This window comes from Salvia miltiorrhiza, unplaced genomic scaffold (assembly GCF_028751815.1).
Source record: "Salvia miltiorrhiza cultivar Shanhuang (shh) unplaced genomic scaffold, IMPLAD_Smil_shh original_scaffold_190, whole genome shotgun sequence".
NCBI classification, from domain to species: domain Eukaryota; kingdom Viridiplantae; phylum Streptophyta; class Magnoliopsida; order Lamiales; family Lamiaceae; genus Salvia; species Salvia miltiorrhiza.
In genome coordinates, this window is record NW_026651498.1 from 558,416 (window position 1) to 583,899 (window position 25,484).

The following is a 25,484-nucleotide window of genomic DNA, read 5'->3' on the forward strand; positions in this document are numbered from 1 at the left end:
TTTATCCACGAAAAATTTATGTCATCCATTTATAATAGTAGAGTCCATACAACTCACCATCTTATTAACATTCAATTTCTTATTATTTACAAAATTTGTTATTGATATGATCCTTAGAGCACCCACATCGGCTTACTCGAAGGGGCTTACTCGAGTAAGCTCGACGATGAGTAAGCTGATGTGGGAGGGGCCTTACTCGAGCCTTACTCGAACGGATGAGTAAGGCTCGACGGGCGTTATTTAAGGCACGTGCAATGATGCGCCTATTAAGAAAAAAAAATTGATTTTGAAATTGAATAATTTGACCATTTTCAATTTTTTTCTTTTATTTATTTTTTAACGGCTATTCGACCGTTTTTTTTTTTCATTATTATTCCAACGGTTTTCTCTTTAATTTTTTTTAATAAATTTTCATCTATTTAAACCCTCTTCCTCCACCAAAATCATACACCCGAAACTCAATTCTCTTCATCCGCTATCTCTCAAACTCTTTCAATTTCAATTACCAAAATGAATCCTAATAATCCCGACTACTACTCCCCAAATTGGACCCCTGATCTTACCGGCGACTACCATCCCAATTTATTGGGATTCAACTTAGGGGAGGAGCCCCCAACGGCTGAGGAGGCGGCGGATGAGGGCGGCGCGTCAGCAGCCCATAGTGAGGCGGCGGAAGGCGATGGCCTTCAAAATGCGCCGTCGGCGGAGGGCAAGCTTCATCATACTTACACCCTTGAAGAGACATACCTCATCGCTTGAATTTAGGTGGAGGAGACAAAGGACGTCATCCATGGTGTCGATCAAAAGGGCGAGGCATATTGGCAACGCGTCCTCGACCGAGTGAACGCCATCATTGGTGTCAACCTCAACCACCACCAAATAAAATCTCACTAGGCCCATGTAAGTTTGGAGGTTAAGCTGTGGGAGACTATTTGAGTCAAAACCAACGCAAAGTGGTCTTCCGGGTATTTCGACGACATGATTCGGGAGAAGGTCCAAACTCTCTACGCCTTGCGGAGCAAAGGCGGTGCCTTCAAATGGTGGAACGCATGGAAAATACTCCGGACAAACGGAAAGTTAAAGAGCTTGTACCTCGACGGAAACGTGCATTCCTCCAAGAGGATAAAGACGAGTGAGAGCGGTGGCTTCACCACCTCGGCTTCGGGCGAGGAAATCTCGTCTTCCCGTCCAATTGGAAACAAAGTGGCGAAGGCGGCGGCGAGAGCAGAGAAGGGGAAGGGAAAGGCGAAAGACTCGGCATCGCAAGGCTCAGAGGCTCCACCCGAATGCAAAGAGTACATGGCGAATACCGAAGCCAAGCACGATAGAATGATCGATGAGTACGCCACGAAGAATGCCCTCAAGAGGGAGATCCACGACAATCGGATCTTGTTCTTGAATACCGCCAACATGACGTTGGAGCAGCGAGAAATCCATGCTCAACGGGTGGTGAAGATTCTAGAACGACAAAGGGGTGGCAATTAGCTAGTTTTAAATTTATGTAATTTTTAATTATGTCTTTAGTTTTTTTTATGTAATTTATAAGTTTTTCAAATTAATGCAATTTTAATTTCAAGTAAATTTGTTTTAAGTTGGTGAAATTTAAATTAAATGAAAAATACAAAAAACAAAACTAATGAATATGAGTAAGTGGATGAGTCTCCCCAATGCAGGCTTCTTACTCATAAGTGGTCCCCTACTCCGTTGAGTAAGCTCCTTACTCAACGGATGTGGATGCTCTTACTCCATTTAATAATCACTTAACTTATAAATACTCTATTTAAGATTTTATTTATAGTGAGAGTCTTACTCAATTCATAAATACAATATTACCAATAATTTTATTAAAATTTGTGCCGTTCATAATGTGATAAATTTTTAATGGACGAAGAAAATATATCAATTTTATTTTTAGAATATGAACTCCATACTTCATCTTTATAATTTAATTTAAAAAATCTTTTATTTACTGAAAAAATCACCTTATTACAATATGAAGATTATAAATAATTTAATTTTAAAAAATCTTTTACTATTTACTAAAAAAGTCACCTTATTACATCTATTCAATCATCTATTTTTACATGGTGAATTTTTTTATTTATTAAAAGCACCCTAGAAATTGTTTTATTAAGTAGTGCGAAATAGTTTTGGTGGAGTGGGAGTATATGGTAAAGCCGAGGTATATTGTGGCGTCAGCGAGGAAGGAGTAGATGGTGTCAGCAGCGATGAACAAAAATGAATCTTCCTCGAAAGAGGCTGAGGTGGTGGTGACTCAGACTCAGCAGCGTAATCCCGCCACTGCCACGCCGCCACGTAATTGGCTTCTCTCGTTAAGCAACCGCAGCCACTGTAGTGTAGTTTACTGTGAGATCGAGTAGTAACCAACCCACGGTCAGCTTAGCAAAACCCCCCCACTCCCTCACACTCGCTGCCCCTATAAATACCAACCTCGCTCATCATATTTCATTCCTGATTTGGATTACTTTGGAAGAGAGGGTTTCACTCACTCAAGCTGGCAGCTCAAGGTACAATCTTGCACTTCAGAAACGTCGATCAATTTTGTCTTCTTTTCAACTCTTTTTGTGTTCTTTGCTGTGCTAATTTATTTATCATATCTTGCTGCTCTTGTTGTTTGATTCTTTGTTTCTTGGTCTTTTGATTGATATTTTCATTTGGTTTTTGTGGGTTGGTTCGTCATGTTGTGATGAGAGTTTTTCTGTCAATCATTTGAAATTTCATCGTGTATTGTCTTCTTCTTCTTCTTGAAGTATCGGAGCTTTGTAATTTCATGTGTTCTTGCGTATGTGCAGTATGCTGTCTAATTTCATTTTTTTTCCCAATTGAGCCAAATCGTAGACATTTTGGTTGCAATTATTACGTTTGTCCCGGTCGATCGATTTATGATTGTTTGTTTCATTTATTTCTTCCCTGTTTCTTGACTCAAAAACTTAATGATTGAATGATAGTAGGATTCAACAGTTTCTCAAACTTGAATCATTTAAGGTAAAAGTCGTCAGTTTATATGTATACATTAACTGTGCACACACTGTGTGTGTGTGAAACCTTTTGCACAAACATTTTACTGGGATATTGCAATAATTTATGTTCACCTTCAAGTAAAATTTATTAGATTTCTTGCAAAAGTTGTGGTTCAGCTTTTCATTTCTTTTTTCCAGAGTTTTGGTTTAGATTTAGTGAACTCTGCCATAGTTTGTGCGAAAGGGGACTATTTTTGCTCAAAGCTTTCTGCATTATAATTTGAATATTAGCCATTGCATAATTGGCCAACAATGTATATAGCACTAGACTTTCTGCAGTCATTCAGATCTACTTAAAATTGGGTTGTGGTTATTGGTTAATGGTTATTATCATTTTAGATTCATTTCCTTTCCTCTCATATTCTTTTTGTTTAGTCTAGATGGAAATTCTTGCGCTTCAATTCATTTTTCTCTCTTACTCGATCAGATAAAGCACCGTGTTTTTGCTGCTCTCCACTCACTTAGGTTGAGATGTGTCCCCCGGCGCAGCCCCCTCCTTGTGAGATTGGTTTTTACTGGAGTGATGAGCAAATCATTTCGTTACTTGCAGATTACTCACCAGGATCCTACCTCCCCGATAACGTGCTAGAAGATTCAAGCCCTTTCCTGTACCCACCCTATAATTTACCTGGTTGGTCTTCTAATTCTTGCTGTTAAGGATTTATAGAAGTTGAATTTTGAATTATTCTTGACTTGGTCCAAAACTACAGTAACAGTTAATTTTCAGTTTGGGCTGTAGATCTTCTTGTTTAACATCTCTTGTAGAACAAGTTGAGGGTTAAATCACCATTGATTCAATTTGGTCAGGGATCTTCACATGGTGTCGATTATGTTGTCATTGGTTTCATAATTCTTGTTTGATCCTAATTGGCAGTTGATATCTAACTACCCGAAGCTTTTGTTTTTCTTACTATAATGCAACAATGTAAATTAATTTCCAGCAACGGCAGAAAGAGTGTTTGGCATTTTTCTGATTGAATCTGTCTTATTATGGTCAGTTTCCTAATTTTATTGTATTGATAATGTGGTTATTTATTGTTTTATTGTTGAAAATTTACTCAATCCATTTAGTTGTTGTGTTTATGTGAACAACTTATAGTTAAAGATCCAGATTTAATGGCAGAGGCCCTCATCATCAATACTCAAGCACATGATTCAGATGTCAACAGCCAATTTTAGAGTATGATATCTTGAGAGGGAGTGGTTCAAATAAAAACTTCTCATTACGAGATAACTGTGAGAATTCTTACACTGAACCTATAAAGTAAGTGCATTGAACTCTACACTCAGCAAATGTCATGACTTACTTATAGGTTCAGTGCAAAAGTTCTCACATTTGTTTGAACCACACCCTTACTCGAGAATTGTCATATATATAATTGCTTTGAGGCGATTTGGGTAAACATAATAATAAGGACAATATAAAACCAGATGTCACCATGAGGTTTTAAAGCTTGCTCCCAATCTTACAAATGTTGTCCTCCTCGCAGAAGGAATGTGGTACTTGGTCCACTCGAATGAGGAAAAAGAATCGGCTCATGGGTTCTGGAAAGCCAAAGGAGAAGCTTGTGAGGTTTATTCAAACAATGTGATAAATGGTTGGAGAACCACTCTCGAATACTTTGAAGGCTTACCTCCTGATGGAAAATTAACTAATTGGCTTATGCAAGAGTACATGATTACGCCCAAGGAATTAAGTGACAAATGTAGGCCAAAGGTACACAAAGGAACAATTTAGCATTTTCTTTGGTTCTTTTATATTCTTTTATTTATATCAAAGCCAACCTACCAGTAAATTTGCCGGTTTGGTTGGAGATTGTGCAGGCCACCAGATTACTATGCAGAGTCTTCCTCTGTAGTGACCAAATATCCAGAAGCAAGATGAACCCCCAAAATTGCAAAAACGTGATCGAGTCAAAGAACATCAATCCAGTGAAGTCAATTAATTCTGACACAAATATAACCACTCACCAAGACACGGAGCGTGAATCTCAGGTAGGGTCAGTGGCTTGATTTTTAGGTTTTGTGGTTCATATCCCGTTTATCCTTTGAATAGATTTCCTTAGTTTAGTGAATCTTGATATCTACTACTAATACTGATTATTCCTCGTCCATTACTTCTTTTGCTCACACGAAACCATTTTCATTGGATCTTTTCTGTTTGTTTCTTTTAGATCTTTTTTCTAGCTGTTCATCTAAGATACAAAGATGCCTCCTATATGGCGTATTCACTTCTCGAGCTCGATTGCTATAGTATTGCCTAGGATTGGTTTATGACTTTATCCCTAGCTTTTGTCATATGTTACTTAAAACATATATTAGCAATGCCATAAACCTTATTCTGCTGAATGTACCAAAATGAGAAAAAAAAAATGAATTGTTTTGTTTTTTTTGCACTATAGAAACTTCTGGTGCCAAATATAGGGTGTTTATAAGCCTACGTTGTGTGATTTGCCATCTTTGTTCTTGTGAAAGAATCATTTCACTTAGTTTTAGTAAAATGTTTATGTCCAAGTTTGATGCTCAAGTTTGGGGCAGAGGTGTTGTTTAATGAGTTGTCTATTCCGTTTGTGCTTGAACGTGGTTAAATCATTTGTAGGCAAAGAGAGAATGTGAAGTCGTATCTGATACGAAACCAAACTCTCCTCCCCAAGACTTGTCCGAACTAGAATGCTTCTCGAGAGGCGACTTCTTGGAATTGAATGATTTAGAAGATCCGGAATCACATTCTTCAAGCTCACAGAATTCAAGCTGTCCGAGCAAGTTATCAGAAGAATATTTTGGCTCCACGGATTTTCTGCGGGATCTTGAGGAGGAAGTGGAGAAGAGTTACAGACAGGAGCAATTTTCAAGTTCGGGTTACAGATTTAGCATGCAAAGCGACGTAGTTTTGCAGGCTGCTGTTTCCGGTATGTCAAGAAAAACAAGTCCATTTTCTAAATAACATCACTAATAAACACTGATCATTTCTTGCTTGCTCGTAGGTTCTTCTGTATTGTGCGATTCTGTAAAAGGTGCCGAGACCCCGAGCACCAGTGCAGGAAGCTCGACGAGGGAAGAAAAGAAGGCTGGTTTCAACAAGTTGAGGACCTATTTCTGTTTTGCAACATTCTAAATCCCACAATTCTTCTTCTTGGAGCTACAAAACTTCAACAAAATTCAGAATACGAGTAACAACATTAACCCTATTGCTCATAGGGATAGAGAGGGACCAACACCAACACTTACTATGTAGTTATTAATATCTGCTTGAAGCTGTAATTCATCACGATTATAGGGTTTGTGATAGTGTAAAAAATTTAACATATTAGTGATTGTTTTGACTGTAGTAGCATGTACCACGTTTCTTCATCGCTATCATCGCTTGTTCTAGTACATATATAATTTAAACAATTATTGTCCGAATATAAATTCTAAGTAAAAAAAAATTCACAAATTGGGCCTAAATTTGGGTTGACGAAATGTTAAAATTGATCATCTACATATTGACAGCTCGTGCAATTGAAAGAAGGGTTTTACTAGGCCATGGCCTTCATTTTATTCAAGTTAACTTTTTATTTAAAATAATTATGAATTTATTATTTTACCTTGTAGCTCATGACTCCCAAATTATTACTTGATATATTGGTCATTTTATACACAGCCAATCTTTTGTTTCTTAAAATTGGAACTACAGGTATAATATAGTACGTTTATTAGTATTTATAATATTGTTTTTAAATGAACGGCTATAGTGAAAAAAACAAGTAACGTATAGAATGACTTATTTATTGTGATGGACTATGGGGATATAGAGAATCGCCCTAAAAGAAATTGTGTTTGACAAAAGAATTTGAAAGAGAAATGAAATATTGTATGTGGCCTAAGTATAAGATTTATTTGGGACTGGTTTGTTTCATGTCTCTAACTTTTTGCTTTTATATTTCATTTTTTATATTATTTGTATTTTTTTTTATTAATTTTGTATTATTTAAATATGAATTTTTAATAGTAATAATACAATTTTGTCTTTTAAGAACCCAAAATTGTTGTATTAAATGACATCTATTAATTTTTTTTATTGATGATTAATGTTATTTGCTCAAAATGAGACTGACTTAAAGTATTTACTTTACAATCTATAAATTTAATATTATTATACGTATTTAATTATTGTTATATAATACTCATTAAATTTCATATTATACTCATTAAGTTGATAATATTGTTATTATACACTATTTTAAATCAAATACTAATATTTAAATTAATATAATTTTATAATTTAAAATTTTAAAAATAAATATATCGTAATTTGTGTATCGCACGGGATGACGTACTAATAAGTAAATTGGGGATATAGTGAATAAATCGCCCTAATATTTGACAAAAGAATTTGAAGGAGAAATCAAATATTGTTTGTGGGCTAATTATCATATTTATTTGGGCCTAGTTTGTTTTATGTCTCAAACCTTTGGGCCTTTTCTTTTTTTGAGGAGACCTTTGGGCCTTTTTGTCTAAGCTTTTCTCATGTGTCTCTTTCTTAAAATAGTGGAAAACCAAGGTACTTCTCTAACTTGGTTTGAAGTTATTAAATTTGGATTACGTTTCACTTCCTTATTTTAATATATAAAAGTAAACACAAGACATCAATCTGTAAATGAACAGAGCTATTCGAAATTCAATTAAAAGAAAGCTTGTTCGAAGCTCGATAGTAAACGACTCGAGCTTGAACTTGACTTCGAGCTCGATAATTAAACCGAGTCGAACTCGAGCCTAACAGCACTTGACTCGATGAACTTGCGAACATATTCAAATTTATTTGTTCGTGAACATGTTTGTGAACTTGTCCACGAACCTTTAATCGAGCTAGTACACGAGTCCTAAACGAGTTGAGCTCGAGCTCGAATAACATATTGATTAAGATCAACAACACATTTTAAACATTGTTCAAGTCTTTCATGAATTCTCAACGAGTTCGTGCTCAAATATCATTTTATACAAACATCTGATGAGTTGAGCTCAAGCTCAAACTCAAATTCAACATTATCGAGTATCACACAAGCCGATCTTGAACCAAGCTCTAACTCGATAAATGAGTGATGAGCCCAATTCGACAATAAGACAGAAGTTCGAATCGAACTCTAACACCCTCATATTAAAATGATCAAGCTCGAACTTGCTGTATTCGACTCGACTCGTTTACAGCATTAGGCATCATTAATTAGTTTTATCACGTCCAACCTTCTATAAACTAGACTATATGAATATGAATCAATGTGAAATGAAAATGAACACACTAATGACCAATTTGTGCTCGTGGGATTATCGTGTACGAATCTTGCCGTAAATTCCTAAATCTTTTTCTCGATTTTTATAAGATATACCATAGAGAATTTTCAGCCGGACTTTCCAATCATGCTAGTGATTTCATTCATAATATACAATAATTTACACTATAGCCAAGTAAAGTGGAGGAGGAGGTAGTTTTTTGTTTGTGTTTGTTTTATAAATGAAGTAATTTGGATATTGTGGTCAAATTGCTTTATTATATTCCTATACCAAGTTGGTGCATTAAAGATACACACCAAACTGAGTTTCCACACTTTTGATCATTGCACATGCTATGTGAACATGACTGGTTTTTTTTCAATGCATGCTGCTATGACTTTTTCCAAAATATCCAATGAAACAGCGCCGAAATGATCCTACGCCTCACAATCACGATAACTTCATCAACGGCCCACCGTGCTCCGCCGTGGCGGGAAAATTTCCTTCATTTTTTATTTATTTATTTATTTATAGGAGTTCGCACCCAAAATATTAATATTGGGTGACCATTCAATAAATCACTTTATTGTGCAATAATTTAGAAATCATATGTAACAAGTAAATTATACTCAATTTATTTTATTTTAAATATCTCAAAGCTATAGTATTATTATATAATTTTGACACATTTGAAATGAGACGGGAGGAATAGTATTTAAAAATTTAATTGCGATAAACTTACATTGAATTTGAATATGTAAACTTTGGCCTAAGGAAATCCAGTTGAAATTCAGTTATAATTTATGAAAAGATTGCATAATTCATTGTAGTTTCAATTTTTGACTTGCATTATTATTCTTTAAATATGATTTTTTTTTCCATCCCATATATTTTCTTCCCGGCTTAGAAGAAGGCAAGAAACCTTAAAGAAATTAAGTACAATATATGGTCAAAGTAAAAATACTCTCTCCATTTCTAAAAAATTATGGTGCAACAGATGACATGAGTTTTAAAGAAAAAAAAAATGTGATAATTGTATTTGAATTGAAATTGAGTCTCGCACCTTTTTACAAATAGTGAGTGAAGATGTTTGTAGAGTCATTTTTAAATTTAAAAAAAATTATAATTATCAAAAACATATCGATATAGTAATAAGACCATGATTTTTAGGAAATACAACGGACGGTAACAGATATAATGTGAAAATTAAAGCATTAGAATAGTTAAAGATAATGTAACTATAACGAGCGAATGTAATAAAGTTAGAATTAAGAATGTGAACAATACATGTATTTTATTCTTTTATGAAATTAATTGAAGTTTGAACAATACTTCATGTGGTTGGATAACATTTGAATAAATGATAATATATCATATATATTTAGCACAATATATCGGGAAATATGTTTTTTTTTAAGGCAATGAACTAATATAATCGGCATTGGTAATAAATACTTATCCCGTGAAGCTTGAGCAGTATTTCTTTTTGGATTGTTCACCAAAATTTGAGCGCTTTCCTTATATGACAAAAGTTTTTCATTTTATTCATTTTTTCACTTTTACACATACCACACTTAACACAAAAAATATTTTTTCACTTACCACACTTAACATATAAAATACTAACTCCATAAAATCTGTGTAAAAAAAAATTGCTCAAGTTTCGCGGGATGAAGGGAGTAACAGGATAGCTTGCAAGTTAATTAAAAATATTTAGTATATTTACAAATGTAATTTAACTTTTAAAATTTTGCAATAATATTTTAACCTTTTTCTTTGTAGCGATTTTGTTTTTAAATTTTTTGTATAAAGTTGGAGTTAAAATTTATATGTTTATTCGATATCAAAATTGAACTACGAATTTTCAAGCCCATTACATAATATATTTCAAACGCTTTTAATTAATTTTAAGTTTTGATATCGAATACTAAATGTTTAGATTTCAGTTGAAAATTGGTGCAAAATTTGATGAAGATAAATGGGCTGCAATTAAAAAAGCTTATAAAAATTGAGTTTGATATGCACAAAAAATGGTGATTCTAGTTTAAAGTAAAGGTAAATAATAAGGGTGGGCCCCATTGATTTACAATACAAAAATACGTATAATAGTAGTTGGCGGGGACACGTAGTCTGATATTGAAAAGGACAAGAGTGATGGTAGATAAAGACAGGCTCGGTTGGTACAAGTGGGGCCCAGCGTTTATGTGCGGGAATGCTTTGCTTCCTTATTTCCCGCCTCTCTGTTGCGTGAAAATTACCTATGTACCCTTCTGTACTTGACACCTTCCCCTTTTCACTAATTTGGGGTCTATGTCAGAGAAAAGGGGACCTGACATTTATGTTAATGTTTAAATTTTTGTGATCACCATCAATTTGCTTTCTTTTTTTTAAAAATTAGTGCTAAATAATGTTGAGGGCTCAACTTCTTGTGACCAATATGAATATTGAAGACCCAACCACTTGAAAAATTTATCTTCCTTCCTCACAATTTAAATTGGTATAAAGCATTGCATTGGATGCTAAAAATTGAATAGTTTATAATAAAATAAAAGAGTTAAATATTTTTTTGTAAAATAAATTTATTTAAAAAATTGAGCAAAAATATATATATATATGTATGTATATTCTTTTTTATAAGTAAGAAAAGAAAGATGAAAGATGATTATTTGTAAGTGATAGTGTCATTCAGTATAAATAATATAATTAAGTAATGAATTATGTTAGCTTATTTTAGGTGTTTGTTATTTTACATCGTGATGTATGTTTAGATCTTCCATTTTGGAAAGTACTCACTTCGTCCCAAATATTTAGTATAAATAATATAATTAAGTAATGAATTATGTTAGCTTATTTTAGGTGTTTGTTATTTTACATCGTGATTTATGTTTAGATCTTCCATTTTAGAAAATACTCCCTCCGTCCCAAAAATCTTGACACATTTCCAAATAAGATAATAGTAATTATTATATTCTACTCCCTCCGTCCCAGTAATGTTGTCCCGTTTCTTTTGGGCACGGAGATTAAGGAGTGTAAAATTAGTATGGTAAACTAGAAGGTCCCACATGTTTAACAAGAAATTAAGTATAGCTTAAAATTATCATTGTTTCTTCCTCACTTTCCCGGCGACAGCAACAGCCACACCTGCGCCGCCCCCTTCCCCGGCTTCAGCACGGCCACCAGCCGCATCGCCGCCTCTCTCCATCCGGAATAGTAAACAGAATCAAGCAAAAGAACAAGAATAAAAATCAAATCTTTAGCCCAACAATTTCTTCAACAAGAACAGAAAAACCAAATTTCTTCAACAAATTTTCCTAAAATTTTCCATCGTCTTTTCTAATCAAGAACAAAAAAACCAAGAACAATTTATGGAGAAACAAGAACAGAAAAACCAAATTTCTTCAACAAAATTTCCTAAAATTTTCCATCGTCTTTGCTAACCAAGAACAAAAAAACCAAGAACAATTTCTGGAGAAACAAGAACAGAAAAACCAAATTTCTTCAACAAGTTTTCCCTCGTCTTCGCTAATCAGGAGAGGTCGTTTTTCATCGTCTTCGTTAACCAGAAGAAGCCGCCGACGGAAGGGGCTTAGATCTTCGTCCTCAGATGTATTAGGCAAGCCCTAATTTCTAGAAGAAAAAAAACAGAGAAAAGAGAAGGTGGATTTACAGAGGGGGAGGCTTAGATCTGTGCAAATGGGTGCGGCGCCGGAGGAACGATGGGGAAGGAGGCGGCGCCGGAGAAACGATGGGGAAGGAGGCGGCGTCGGAGAAACGATGGGTGCGGCGCCGGAGGAACGATGGAGGAAGGAAGGGGAGGTGGCGTCGGAGGAACGATGGGTGCGGCGCCAGAAGAACGATGGGGGAAGGAAGGGGAGGTGGCGCCGGAGAAATGATGGGGGAAGGGGGAGGCGGGAGGAACGATGGGGAATGGGGGAATTGTTTGCTGGGTTTAATTGTTTGGGGGGAGGGGGAGGGGCCACCGATAGGTTTAATTAGGTTTAATTAGATTTAATTAGTATTTGACCTAAAAAAGAGAATTAATTAGTGTCTAAAATTTGCCAAAAAAGGAAATGGGACAAGATTATTGGGACAAACCAAAAAGGAAAGTGGGACAAGATTATTGGGACGGAGGGAGTATCTCTTATTTTATCACTTTTATTACATTCTCTCTCCTACTAACTACACACTTAAAACACTAATCTACAACTCCTTAATTCCCGTGCCGAAACCAAACGTGTCAAGATTCGTGGGACGTAGGGAGTAAATTATTTAAAAAGGTTCAAATAAGAGAAAATACATCGAAATTCGATGGGAGTCAATTTACATCGCAATTTATAATTACTTTACATCGTTTTTATAATTATATTACTTCTTTCGTCTCAATTTAATAGGTCACAAGTGATGGGCACAAATATAACAAAACAAATGATTTATAATAAAAATAGGAGAGATAAATTAACTTTTCGTGATGATATATTTGTCCAAAAAGTAGGAGAGATAAATGAAAATATTTTTTTTAAAGAAAAGAGAGATAATTGTGTATGAACTACAATGACATATGATGTAAATAATGAGTTATATGATGATATTTATTAGTATGTATTGACTTTACATTTTATGAGATAGCCTATTAAAATGAGACGCCCAAATAAAAAAATATATAGCCTATTAAATTGAGAGGGATGGAGTATATGATATTCTAACACTTCGATTTTCTCATTAAATAATATTAGATTATTTTCTAGAATATTTGATGGAATTTGAGAAAAATTGGGACTCATTTGGACTCTGAACGGACTAGATTGAAATCGGGAACAATCCATGATTTTTAGTTAAATAAATAAATTTCATTTATTATGATTTCGAACGTCTCCATATTTCTAGTCATTGTGAAGAGTTTTCAAATGCGAGCCTACTGGCTCTTGAATTTTTTAGAACGGATCTCCAATGAACAATGTGAGTTAAATCTCGATATATTCTTAAAACGCTTGCGCACTCTACCGCTTGCGTAGACGATGATGCAATTTATTTGCGTCATTGATTACACAAATAGGCTTCTGAAAAAATTATAAATAGGGGACTTTCTCATAAGAATTTAATATTCACTTTAAATTTCAAATCGCTCTGAAGAATTATTGAAGTTTCGAGTCGAGCAAGCGACTGCTAGGTATGCAGTAATTATGATAAAGCAGTTAGGGACCCGCCCATCGTCATTGCCTAGCTGCCGCCTCTAGATTGTCGTCTTTCTTGCTCTTTTTCATTTATCTCAAATTGAACTAGTCATTTTGTAGATTTCAATATGTAAAACATATTTTCCTAAAGTAAGGATTTGGAAATATAGTTCAATGGCCATAGATCTAAAATATCATTGTGGCCATGCGCCTCCAAGTGATTGTCAGGCTGATGGTTGGTGTCGGCTTTAAGAGTTTTGTATTCTTGGTTGTTTGATCAATAAAGTTTTTGGAATAGATTTATCATTTCATGTATGTCGATGATTGCTAGATCCGGGCTTTTGTCATTTTAAATTAATTAAAAATATCAAAAACAACCCATCGCTTGTGAAAATTTTCTTGCACATTCATTCTAACGCGTGGGGTTCTTGGTGCTTGCCTTTTATTGGATGTGATATTCCATTTTACTTCTTTGTGTTTGTGTGTGATATGTGGGATATATGCGATTGCATTATGTGGGAGTGGTTTATTGGATCTGAAATGGTAAAAACATGCTCACTTATGAAGTGTTGGTCGGAAAATGACATCTATGATTCAGTTTATTTTGTATGAGATGAATAAATTTATGATATTTACAATTTAACAAGTTGTTGATTTGGTTTATTTTATAATAGGATTTGTGGTTGAATCTTTTTTATTTGTGGCTAAACCACTTGGTTTGCCCCTGAATATTGTTGGTTGATGTATCTTCAAGTTGGTTTGGTGATTGAACCCTATTTATTTGTCGCTAAACCACTTGGGTTGCCCTTGAATATTGTTGGTTGGGGTGTTCTCTGGTTGGTTTGTAGCTAAACCTTGTTTATTTATGGCTAAAGCATGAACACTATGTAAATAAGAGTATAAAATAAACTAAACTAAACTAAACATAAAATTCATTTCAGACTAGTCGTTAACCTTAAACACGGTGTTCATAGGTCCCGTACATGCTTACAAGGGAGAACTCCAAAAAAAAAAAACATCTTCTTCAATTAAACACCTGCATCTTCTTGAAGTCCAAGTTGTTGCATCATATCTGGTGTTTACGGAACCAACACCTAAATCTATAAAAGGAAACATAAAATTCTACCTAGTCGAGAAGGCTGGAAAGAGTAAAAGTAGCTGATCGGAAACCTTGCACGAGAAAGAAAATAACTATTGTATTCGAAAATATGAGAGAGCGTAAAAAATAATACACGAGCTCGGGCCCTATTTATAGATTTACAAGCGGAGGGGTAAAATAGTAAAAACATCTTCGGAGCATGCGTCCTGCGTGATGGAAGGGTACAATGGTAATTCTAATAATACGCGGGAGACCTTCCCGCGCGTTTATTGGCTCCTCTGATGGAAATGTCCTCTCTGGTGAAGGCGTCCTCTCTGGTGATGTTGACATCTCTGGCATGAAGGACTCCTCTGGTAGACATGTCTTTTCTGTCAAGGGCATCTCCTCTGGCGGTAATGACTTCTCTGGCGGTAATGACTTCTCTGGCGGTAATGACTTTTCTGACGATGGTGACTTTTCCAGCGCGGATGACTCCTCTGGAGAAGAGGGCTCCTCTGTCAAGAGTGACTTCTCTGGTGCAGATGACTCCTCTGGCTAGAGTCATTCCTCTGATGGATGAAATCCTTCTGGTAAAAAATGGTTCTTCTGACCCATATGGCTCCTCTGATGAGAGTGGCTCCTCTGATTTGTACTCTCTCCCTACTCTGCATATATTGCTCCTCACCAACCACTCCCCCCTCTAGTCTGGTTGAACCAGGTATTCTTCGTGTTCAACCAGTGATGTGTTATCAGCATCAAAGCTTTGTTATTTTCCTTGACCCCTGTAAATCATAAAGACATAAGCATTTTGATATTTTGACATTATGAGAGTAAAAAGAGGCCCTGTAAATTGTTCTCTGGCATTTTTATTACTCCCGCTCCCTGGTCTGGCTAGTTCACTCTGAAGAGGTGCAACTAGTCAGAGGACTCGCCCGCATGGATGACGTCATCCGCATTAAATGTCTGCCCAGTCTACAGTATTTTCCCCGTACCCCGAGGTTACTTTTTAACCTTTGCGTCCTTTCGCCTTTCCGTAGAAATTCCCATCCGTTGATTTCTTCCGTATGCCACGTGCCGTTCATCCCGCGTGCTGGTGGTTACCCGCGTACAATCTTACTTAGCCGATTCGAACTCCCCTTTTTTCACTATTCTTCTTCTCCAAGTTTTCCGAGCGAATTTTCTGCATTTTCCGGCGATTTCCTCACTGCTCCGGCGTTCTCACGTGACCCTCCCGCTCCAGGTTTTACCGTCCATCTTTTTCTGGCCTAGGTAACTCGCGCATCCTCTTCCCTGCAATTTTGTGTTTATTCATAGCGTAGTGGTATAACTGTTGGTGCTCTGATTGAGCGTGCTAGAAACCCTAAGGTTGGCATCTCCCATCATGGCCTGCACCTCCGCCCCTCAACCCTCTCGCTCGTCCTCTCCTTCTGCCCAAGACCCTTCATCTTCCTCCCCATCACGGCAAGATCCTGAAAATCTTCCTTCCCCCTCTATTTCTGACGAATCTCAAACTGCACCCCCTCCTTCTCCACCTAGGAAAAAAGGGAAAAAGCCCCGCCTACCCCCCAAACGTATTCCTCCATCCCGCCTTAGTGTCGCGGAGGTGGAAAAATTGAAAAGCAAATGTAGGCGTCCTGCAGGTTTGCAGTTCGAGGCCTTCTCTAAGGATTCAACGCCTCCCGAGAGCCTTCACCACCACAAGTTAATAGTTGTTTGGAAAGCCCAGATAGAGGCTGGTTTAAGGCTCCCTCCCCCTACCTTGCTGGTTGACGTTTGTAATTACTTTCACATCCCCTTTTTTCAAGTCGCTCCTTCTGCTATCCGGAGGTTATATGCCTTCCATGTTTTGTGCCGGGCTAACGATGTTGGGGACACCGCCAAGCTATTTTGTCAAACCCAGACCCTTCGCATGCAAGGCAATCCCTTGTACAGTTTTGCCTCTCACCCTAAATATCCTACTACTTTTCTTTCCTCCCTGAATTCCTTGGATAAGGGCTTCCTGGAATATTATTGTTATGTGCGCACCCCTTTCGGCAACTGGCGCGATTATGGTGCTTCGGAGCTGGAATGGCATACAAGTCGCACTACTTATAAACCAGCCTCTCCCGAAGTCCCTTCTACCCGTGACCAGAGTATTATAACTCACCTTAATGCTATGAATAAGGCCCAGACTCTAGACTGTAAGTACCTGGCCGAGAACAATTCCTCTCTGGCATATAATGGTCTGTTTCCCCTGTATCCAGCGAGATCAATAGGTAAAGAATATACATTAGAAAACACATTAGCTTTTGTTACCCTGCTTTTAATGATGTGAACTTTTGGTTTGCAGATATGTCTTGGAGATCGAAATGTGGGGACAATTTGCCTGACACCCCTTCTCTTGCTGGCCGCGGAGCACATGGCCCAAGCGGTTCTGCTTCCAGAACAAGTCCCTCGGAGCAGCCTGCTGGTTCCGAACTGATCCCCATTCCCCCTGTAGTTGAAATCCCAGAGGGGAATGTGGAAGCTTCGCCCTCCTTTGATGCGGAGGAAGTTGATGTGGGGGCTCTTGTTCACAGAAGTAGGCGCTCCAGTGCTGGTGACGCCACTGGCACCCGTGAAGAAGATATCCAAGTCGTGGATATTATCGATGAGGTTCCTTCACCTGATTCAGCTCCCGATGCTACCCTTGCCGATCTTACGAAGGAGAGGAAGAGAGGTTCCCTGATCTCTGTGGGTGAGAAGGAGAGACAGGAGGGCCTAAAAAAGGCTGGCAAGTCCTCAGAGCCAGCGAGGAGGTCTGCTGGTGGTGTGAAGATTCTCACTCCTGCTGGGGACAAGGGCAAAGGGCCAGCGAAGAAGTCAGCTGGTGGTTCCAAGGTTCTCCCCTCTGCCGGTGGAAAGGGTAAGGGCAAAGCTGTTATGCCCTCGGCTGCTGAGTCAGAGGATCTTGTTCCTGGGCCCATTTCGAGTTTATTGGGTAAGGCATTAATTAATGCGCTGCTAGCTCGTGTCCACTCGGAGGACCGGGAGAAAGTGGAGAATTTGTCTCGGGCGTCTCTGGCTACTCAGCTATGCCAACTGGCTCTTCAGGTACCCTGCATATTATATCTTTGCCATAAAAAATTCGAGTTACTAACCTCTTCTATTGTTCTGTTGGGCCCCCCTTCTGTTTGCTTGCAGGCGGAATCACGGTTATGGGGTGCTGTTAAGTGCATCCATGACTATGATATGGCAGAGAAGGAAAGAGAAAAAGAGCAGGCAGAGGTCGCCCAGCGCGATGATGTTGTTGCTGGAGTTGTGGAGCGCTTGAGCAAGGCTGAAGCGGAGATTGTTGAGTTGAAAGCTAAATTAGCTCAGGTGGAGGTGGAGAAAGCTTCCTTGGCCTCCGAATTGTCGAGGGCCACGAAAGAGGGCCATGAATGCCTGACCAGGTTCAAAGCTGGTTATGAAAGAGACTACGAGGAAGCCAGGCGGGGCTGGAAAAGGATACTTGTGGAAGCTCAGAACCGTGCGTTCGTCCTGGGGGCTCGAGATCAACGCCTGGAGTATTTCTTGTCTCCGCGGGGTCAACATTTCCTGGGGTTGATGCTGGAAGGCACTCTGGAGGCTTTCAAAAAGACTCCGGAATACTTGGAGGATTTTGGACCCCTCTTTGCTTATGTGATAGAGCAAACAGCTTCCAAAGCATTAGAGATGGCTGGGGCCACCCCAGAGCAACTTGCCACTTTGAATTTCAGAGCCCTGATGGATAACCTCCAGGATGAGGAGATAAATAAGCGGATGGGGATCCCTGCGCATTCTCCAGCGAAGCCAGAGTGGTGGTACCCAGTACTAGAGAGAGCCATTCCCTATTTTTCTCTTGGGATTGGATCTGACTCGCTGCCATCTACTCCCGCGTATGCTCCTGTGTTCTGTGCTTCCCTGGCGCGCTTTGTGAACCGGCTGCGGGATCCTTCTGGCGAGAGCTCCCGAACATTTTCCCAATTCGGCCTGGAGCCTCCCCTGCCCTCTGACATAGCGTCTTCTGTCTTCACCGACTCTGCCTCTTCCCCTGCTGCGGTGGAACAGCTGTTCGGCCTATACCAAAATGAGGATCTGTATGTGCAGGAGGCTGCAAAGTTGTTGGATTTGGGAGTTCGTCTTCCTCAAGTGAAGGAAACTGGCCTGTTGCCCGTGTTCACAGAGGAAACCGTTTCTGGCCATGCTTCTGCCAGTGGTGTTCCTCCCCCAATTTCATCTGTCTCTGCTCCTGTCTCCTCTGCTGCTGCTCAAGCTGCTTCTGTTCCTCCCTCTTGATGTTCCCCCTTTTTCTCCTGACTTTATCAAAAGGAAAATTTTGTAACTCTTTAATTTGTACCAACTGAACACTTACCGCCGGTTTTTGATGTACATCTTTGCTTCCTGGGCATGCTTTTAATGAAATTTCATTCCCATGTCCGCTTCTTCTATCTCTGTTATTTGTGTTATTTTCGCTGCCTGTTGAGGTGGGACTTATATTTCCGTCTTTCCCCTGTTGATTTGAATTGACTTGTTATGGTTGTTGTTGATGCTTCTCTGATCCCCTCCCTTGGAGTTGCTTTAATTTCTGCTATGAGGATTCCATTGACTCTTCTATCGAGAATTTTGATGACCCCTCTGGTGAGGATTGTGATGACTCCTCTGGCGAGGATAGTGATGATTCCTCTGGCGAGGATAGTGATGATTCCTCTGTCGAGGATTGTGATGACTCCTCTGTCGAGGATGGTGATGACTCCTCGGGCGAGGATTGTGATGACTCCTCTGTCGAGGATGGTGATGACTCCTCTATTGAGGATGGTGATGACTCCTCTGGCGAGGATTTGGTTGACTCTTCTGGGAGGGATTTCACCGCTTCCTCTGACGAGGATTTGATAGATTCCTCTGGAAAGGATTTCACCGCCTCCTCTGACGAGGATTTGGTTGATTCCTCTGGAAAGGATTTCCCCGCCTCCTCTGTCGAGGATTTGGTTGATTCCTCTGGAAAGGATTTCACCGCCTCCTCTGACGAGGATTTGATAGATTCCTCTGGAAAGAATTTCCCCGCCTCCTCTGTCGAGGATTTGGTTGATTCCTCTGGAAAAGGATTTCCCCGCCTCCTCTGTCGAGGATTTGGTTGATTCCTTTGGAAAGGATTTCACCGCCTCCTCTGACGAGGATTTGGTTGATTTCTTTGCTGGCGATTTCGTGCTTCCTATCCGAGCTGCTTCCCATCCGCGCTACTTCCCATCCAAGCTGCTTCCCATTCAATCTTGAGCACTCTGCGCGGAGCATGGAAGACCCGGAGGGTGCAGCCAACTTTCGCGGCTTACGATTAAATAGTAACCCTCTGCGTGGAGCATGGAAGGCCCGGGTGGCACGACCAACTTTCACGGCTTACGATTAAATAGTAACCCTCTGCGTGGAGCATGGAAGGCCCGGGTGGCACGACCAACTTTCACGGCTTACGATTAAATAGTAACCATCTGCGTGGAGCATGGAAGGCCCGGGTGGCACGACCAACTTTCACGGCTTACGATTAAATGCTATCTCTGCGCGGAGCATGGAGGGCCCGGGCGGCACAACCAACTTTTGCGGCTTACGATTGACAGGGACACCCTGCACGGAGCTTGGCAGACCCGGGGGGTGCACACCACCTTCCATGGCTTACGGTTAAATGCAACCTCTGCGCGGAGCATGGAGAACCCGGGGGGTGTAACCAACTTTCGCGGCTTATGATTAAGTGCAATCTCTGCGCGGAGCATGGAGGGCCCGGATGGCGCGACCAACTTTCGCAGCTTACGATTGAATAGTAACCCCCTGCACGGAGCATGGAAGACCCGGGGGTGCGACCAACTTTCGTGGCTTATGGTTAAAGGATCACCCTGCACGGAGTTTGGCAGACCCGGGGGGTGCACGCCTCCTTCCGTGGCTTATGGTTAAGCGATCACCCTGCATGGAGCTTGGCAGACCCGGGGGGTGCACACCACCTTCCATGGCTTACGGTTAAATGCAACCTCTGCGCGGAGCATGGAGGACCCGGGGGGTGTAACCAACTTTCGCGGCTTATGATTAAGTGCAATCTCTGCGCGGAGCATGGAGGGCCCGGATGGCGCGACCAACTTTCGCGGCTTACGATTGAATAGTAACCCCCTGCACGGAGCATGGAAGACCCGGGGGTGCGACCAACTTTCGTGGCTTATGGTTAAAGGATCACCCTGCACGGAGTTTGGCAGACCCGGGGGGTGCACGCCTCCTTCCGTGGCTTATGGTTAAGCGATCACCCTGCACGGAGCTTGGCAGACCCGGGGGGTGCACACCACCTTCCATGGCTTACGGTTAAATGCAACCTCTGCGCGGAGCATGGAGGACCCGGGGGGTGTAACCAACTTTCGCGGCTTATGATTAAGTGCGATCTCTGCGCGGAGCATGGAGGGCCCGGGTGGCGCAACCAACTTTCGCGGCTTACGATTGAAAGAACACCCTGCACGGAGCATGGAAAACCCGGGGGGTGTGACCAACTTTCGTGGCTTACGGTTAAAGCAACCTCTGCGCGGAGCATGGAAAACCCGGGGGGTGCAACCAACTTTCGCGGCTTATGATTAAGTGCTATCTCTGCGCGGAGCATGGAAGGCCCGAATGGCACGACCAACTTTCGCGGCTTACGATTGTCAGGAACCTCTGCGCGGAGCATGGAGGGCCCGGGTGGCACAACCAACTTTCGCGGCTTACGATTGTCGGCAACCTCTGTTCTGGTTGAGCATGACCCCTCTGCTCTGGTGGAGCGTAATTCCTCTGGTTTGCCCTAGTCTTGCTGAGAAGCAATTTTTGAATTTAAAAATTGGGACCTACGGGTATACACCCTACTCCCCCCTCTGGTGACATGTGCAATACTCTGTTATGAACATGTTGGCCCAATTATTTCTTACTCCCTTCTCCGGCCCATAAGCTCATGCGGGCCCATTACCCCTTAGCCCATTTCTTAAGCCCGGTATTGCCTCTATATATATCCTCTTCCGATCCTTTAAACCCTGGATCTGCTGATGTTTTGCCTCCCTAGATCGGTTGTAAGGCACTCAAGTAAGGGAATTTCCCCTCTAAACACTCACATCCCTGAGGGCTCCGCCTTTTCCTCTGTGCTTCTGGTGTAGATCTTTAACTTTGTGGTTGTAACGAGTGGAGTTCCCTTGCTTGAGTGTTTTATAACCAGGCTTCTCAGATCTAGACATTGATTTCCCAGATCTGAGCGTTGGGTTTCCGGATCTGAGCGTTGGTTCCTCAGATCTGGCCTTTGGTTTGTTCCTCCTCTGTATTCTTTCTTTTTGGCATTTTGACTTGTTGTTTTTCTTGGTATTCTGCAGACACAAAGTGGAGTTGAAGTAGATCTGAGAGGTGAGCGCGTCCCAGCCACGAAGAAGAACTCGGAGTGTTGGATCGTGGAAGAAGAGACGTCCATCCCTGATGCTTGTTTTCCCCTTGACCTGCTAAGAAGCAGTTTTTGTATTTGTTTCTCCCTTGACCTGCTAAGAAGCAGTTTTTGTATTTGTTTCTCCCTTGGCCTGCTAAGAAGCAGTTTGCATTTTGAATTTAAAAATTGAGGATTATGGGTATACACCCTACTCCCCCCTCTGGTGACATGTGCAGTGCTCTGCACGAACATGTTAAGTAGCATATGTAATATAAGAAAACAAGAATTGAAATAAACAAACACAACACCAGGGAATTCCCTAGAACCACATATCTGTTTTATTGATATTATGGCCCCGGACCTCGTTAAAACCCCTGTGGGGAAAAAGAGTATCCGGTCTACAAGTGATTACTCCTGCTAAGAAGCAGTTATACATAGAACTTTTTGAGTGTGTTTATATTCCATGGTCTGGGTAGAGCTCTGCCGTCTGAATCCGACAATATGTACGCACCGCCTCCCAAAACCTCTGTGACGATGTATGGCCCTTCCCAATTGGCTTCGAACTTACCCACCGCCTTTAATGCTTCAGCTCGCTTGAGAACCAAATCTCCCTTTGACAATTTCCTCACTCTGACCCGTTTATCATATCCCGCTTTGATAATGCCTTTGTACTTAGCCGCTCTGACACGGGCTTCCTCCCTCTGTGCCTCCACCAAGTCCAGCTCTGCTCGGCGGAACTCCTCATTGTGCTCAGTGTCATACGTGGTAATCCGGTATGATTCTAGTCGTGCCTCTGCTGGTATCACCGCATTGGATCCATACACCAGTGTGAATGGTGCCTCCCCTGTCGCCGTTTTTGGACTAGTTCGGTAAGCCCAAAGAACGGTATCCAGCTCCTCCACCCACTTCCCTCTGCTCTGAGTTAGCCTCTTCTTGATTCCCTCACATATGGTCCTATTAGCCAATTCTACTTGTCCATTTGCCTGTGGGTGAGCCACCGAGACAAACCTCTGTGTAATATCCATTCGGTCGCAGAAATCCGCAATCCTTTGCCCCGTGAACTGAGTCCCGTTATCAGACACGATGATGCGTGGCACTCCGAATCTGCAACAGATATTCCTCCAGATAAAACGTTCCACTGTAACTTCATCGATCTTGCTCACGGCCTCAGCTTCGACCCATTTGGAAAAATAGTCCACTGCCACAATGAGAAAGCATTTCCCTCCAGGTGCTGTAGGCAGCTTCCCAACTATATCAATGCCCCATTTATCAAACGGACAAGCAGTGTACATTACTCCCATGGGCTCCCCTGGTATGTTGATTTTCCCGGCATGCCGCTGGCAAGCTTCACACCTGCGGACAAACTCTCTGGCTTCCTGGTTGATGTGAGGCCAATAAAAACCTGCCCGAATGATCTTGCGTACAAGGTCTCGAAATCCGGTATGCCCGCCGCAGCAACCTGCATGAATCTCTTTCAGAGCAAAGTTAGCTTCCTCTGGCGATAAACATTTTAGCAGAGGTTGAGTAAAAGATCTTTTGAAGAGTTGATCATTGATTAGGCAGTAATTTTCATAACGAGCCCTCTGGTTGGACTCTCTGCTTAGCCGTTCCCCTGTCTTTAAGAAGTGTATGATCGGAGCCCGCCAATCATCCCTGATCTCTACCGAGAACACCTGCGAAGTCTCCATCTCTCTGGTATCACAGAGTAAAATAATCTCGTCGCTCCAAGTTTGCTCTACTGCGCTAGCCATTCGCGCCAGTAGATCCGCTTTTGTATTCTCCTCCCGTGAAATTTGCTCGAGCTTGAATTCCATGAACTTTTCTTTCATTCCATTGATTTTGGTGTGATACGCTTTCATCCTCTGATCTTTGATATTGTATCCTCCTGAGAACTGTTGAGCTACCAATTGAGAATCTGTCCTGATGATGACACACTCGGCTTTAAGCTCTGACAAGATATGTGCCCCTCTGACCACTGCCTCGTATTCTGCCTCATTGTTAGATAATCGGCAGGTGAACTTAATAGCGAACTGATATGTTCCGTATCCTGGCGAAGTGATATGTACCCCAATTCCGCACCCCTCTTTTGTCACTGACCCATCCACATAAGCCACCCAGAACTCTGGTATGGGACGACGAGTTGTTTCTTGTATGAAGTCTGCCAATGCCTGTGCCTTGATCGCCGTTCGTGGCTCGTACTCTACATCATATTCCCCTAGTTCCACAGCCCATTTGACCATTCTTCCCGACAAATCCGCGCGCCCCAAAACTTGTTTAAAAGGTAAAGACGTGCGTACCACCACTCGGTGTGAAAGGAAATAAGGCCTCAGCTTTCTTGCCGTGATCATGACCGCCAGAGCCGCCTTCTCGATCTCTGTGTAGTTGAGCTCAGGGCCCTGAATAATTCTGCTGACAAAATAGATGGGTCTCTGATGACTTCCCTCCTCTCTGATTAGCACAGAGCTGATTGACTCTTCCCCCATAGCTATGTATAGATACAACGTTTCTCCCGGAATTGGCTTGGTCAGAGTTGGGAGTTTTGCTAGGTATACTTTAAGATCCTCAAATGCCGCTCGGCATTCCTCTGTCCATAGAAACTTGGCTCCCTTCCTCAACACTTTGAAAAATGGCATGCTTCGCTCTGCCGATCGCGATATAAACCTGCTCAAAGCAGTGATACGCCCATTCAGAGTCTGCACCTCCTTGATTCCTCTGGGCGGTGTCATTTCTAAAATAGCTTTGACCTTGTCGGCGTTGACCTCAATCCCTGCTGGCGTGACTTTATACCCCAAGAATTTCCCTGTGGTGACCCCAAAAGTGCACTTGGCTGGGTTCAACATGAGCCTGTGATCTCTGACTACTGTGAAGATCTCTTCCAGGTCAGACACATGGTCCTCTGCCCTGTTACTCCGTACGAGCATATCGTCTACGTATACTGAGATATTCTTAGCAAGCTGTTCTTTGAAAATTTTCTCCATCATCCGCTGATATGTGGCTCCTGCATTCTTCAGACCGAACGGCATACTCTTCCACCCATATACTCCACAACAGACGGCAAAGGCCGTTTTGGCGATGTCTCCCCTGTTCATCTTTACCTGATGATACCCTTGGTACGCATCCATCATGATAATAAGGCACATCCTGAAGTGGAGTCCACCAATTGGTCAATCCTCGGCAGAGGATAGTGGTCCTTCGGACAAGCAGCGTTTAAATCTCGGAAGTCCACACACATCCTCCAGGTGTTTGTTTTCTTGGGTACCATCACTGCGTTTGAGATCCACTCTGGGTATTGCACTTCCACAATATGCCCAGCTTTCAATAGGTTCATAGACCTGCTCTCTGATGGCAGCGTCCTTTTCAGCCCCAAAATTCCTTGTCCGTTGCTTTACCGGCTTGACCTTAGGGTCCACGTTGAGGCAATGCTCCGCCAACCCTCTATCGATTCCCTTCAAATCTGAGGTACTAAAAGCGAACACATCCGCATTTCGTCGAAGACAACCAATGAGCTCTTCTCTGACTTGGTCACTCATGGCCGATCCAATCTTAGTCTGGAAACCCTC

At 41.1% G+C, this 25,484-nt stretch overlaps 1 protein-coding gene across 4 annotated transcripts; it reads left to right on the forward strand.

The window, feature by feature from the left end:
* Positions 1 to 2,150: 2,150 nt before the first annotated feature.
* On the forward strand, positions 2,151 to 6,375 carry LOC131003315 (NAC domain-containing protein 41-like). 4 transcript variants are annotated; one of them, XM_057929827.1, is made up of 6 exons: positions 2,151 to 2,528; positions 3,469 to 3,672; positions 4,532 to 4,758; positions 4,866 to 5,036; positions 5,641 to 5,950; positions 6,026 to 6,375. In XM_057929827.1, the coding sequence occupies exons 2-6, from the start codon at positions 3,513 to 3,515 to the stop codon at positions 6,154 to 6,156; spliced, it is 999 nt and encodes a 332-aa protein (XP_057785810.1). In that variant the 5' UTR covers positions 2,151 to 2,528; positions 3,469 to 3,512; the 3' UTR covers positions 6,157 to 6,375. The 4 variants fall into 4 exon arrangements, with proteins under 4 accessions (XP_057785810.1, XP_057785811.1, XP_057785812.1 ...); XM_057929828.1 differs by having other exon boundaries at positions 3,507 to 3,672; XM_057929829.1 differs by having other exon boundaries at positions 2,285 to 2,528; positions 3,592 to 3,672.
* The last annotated feature ends 19,109 nt before the right edge of the window (positions 6,376 to 25,484 follow it).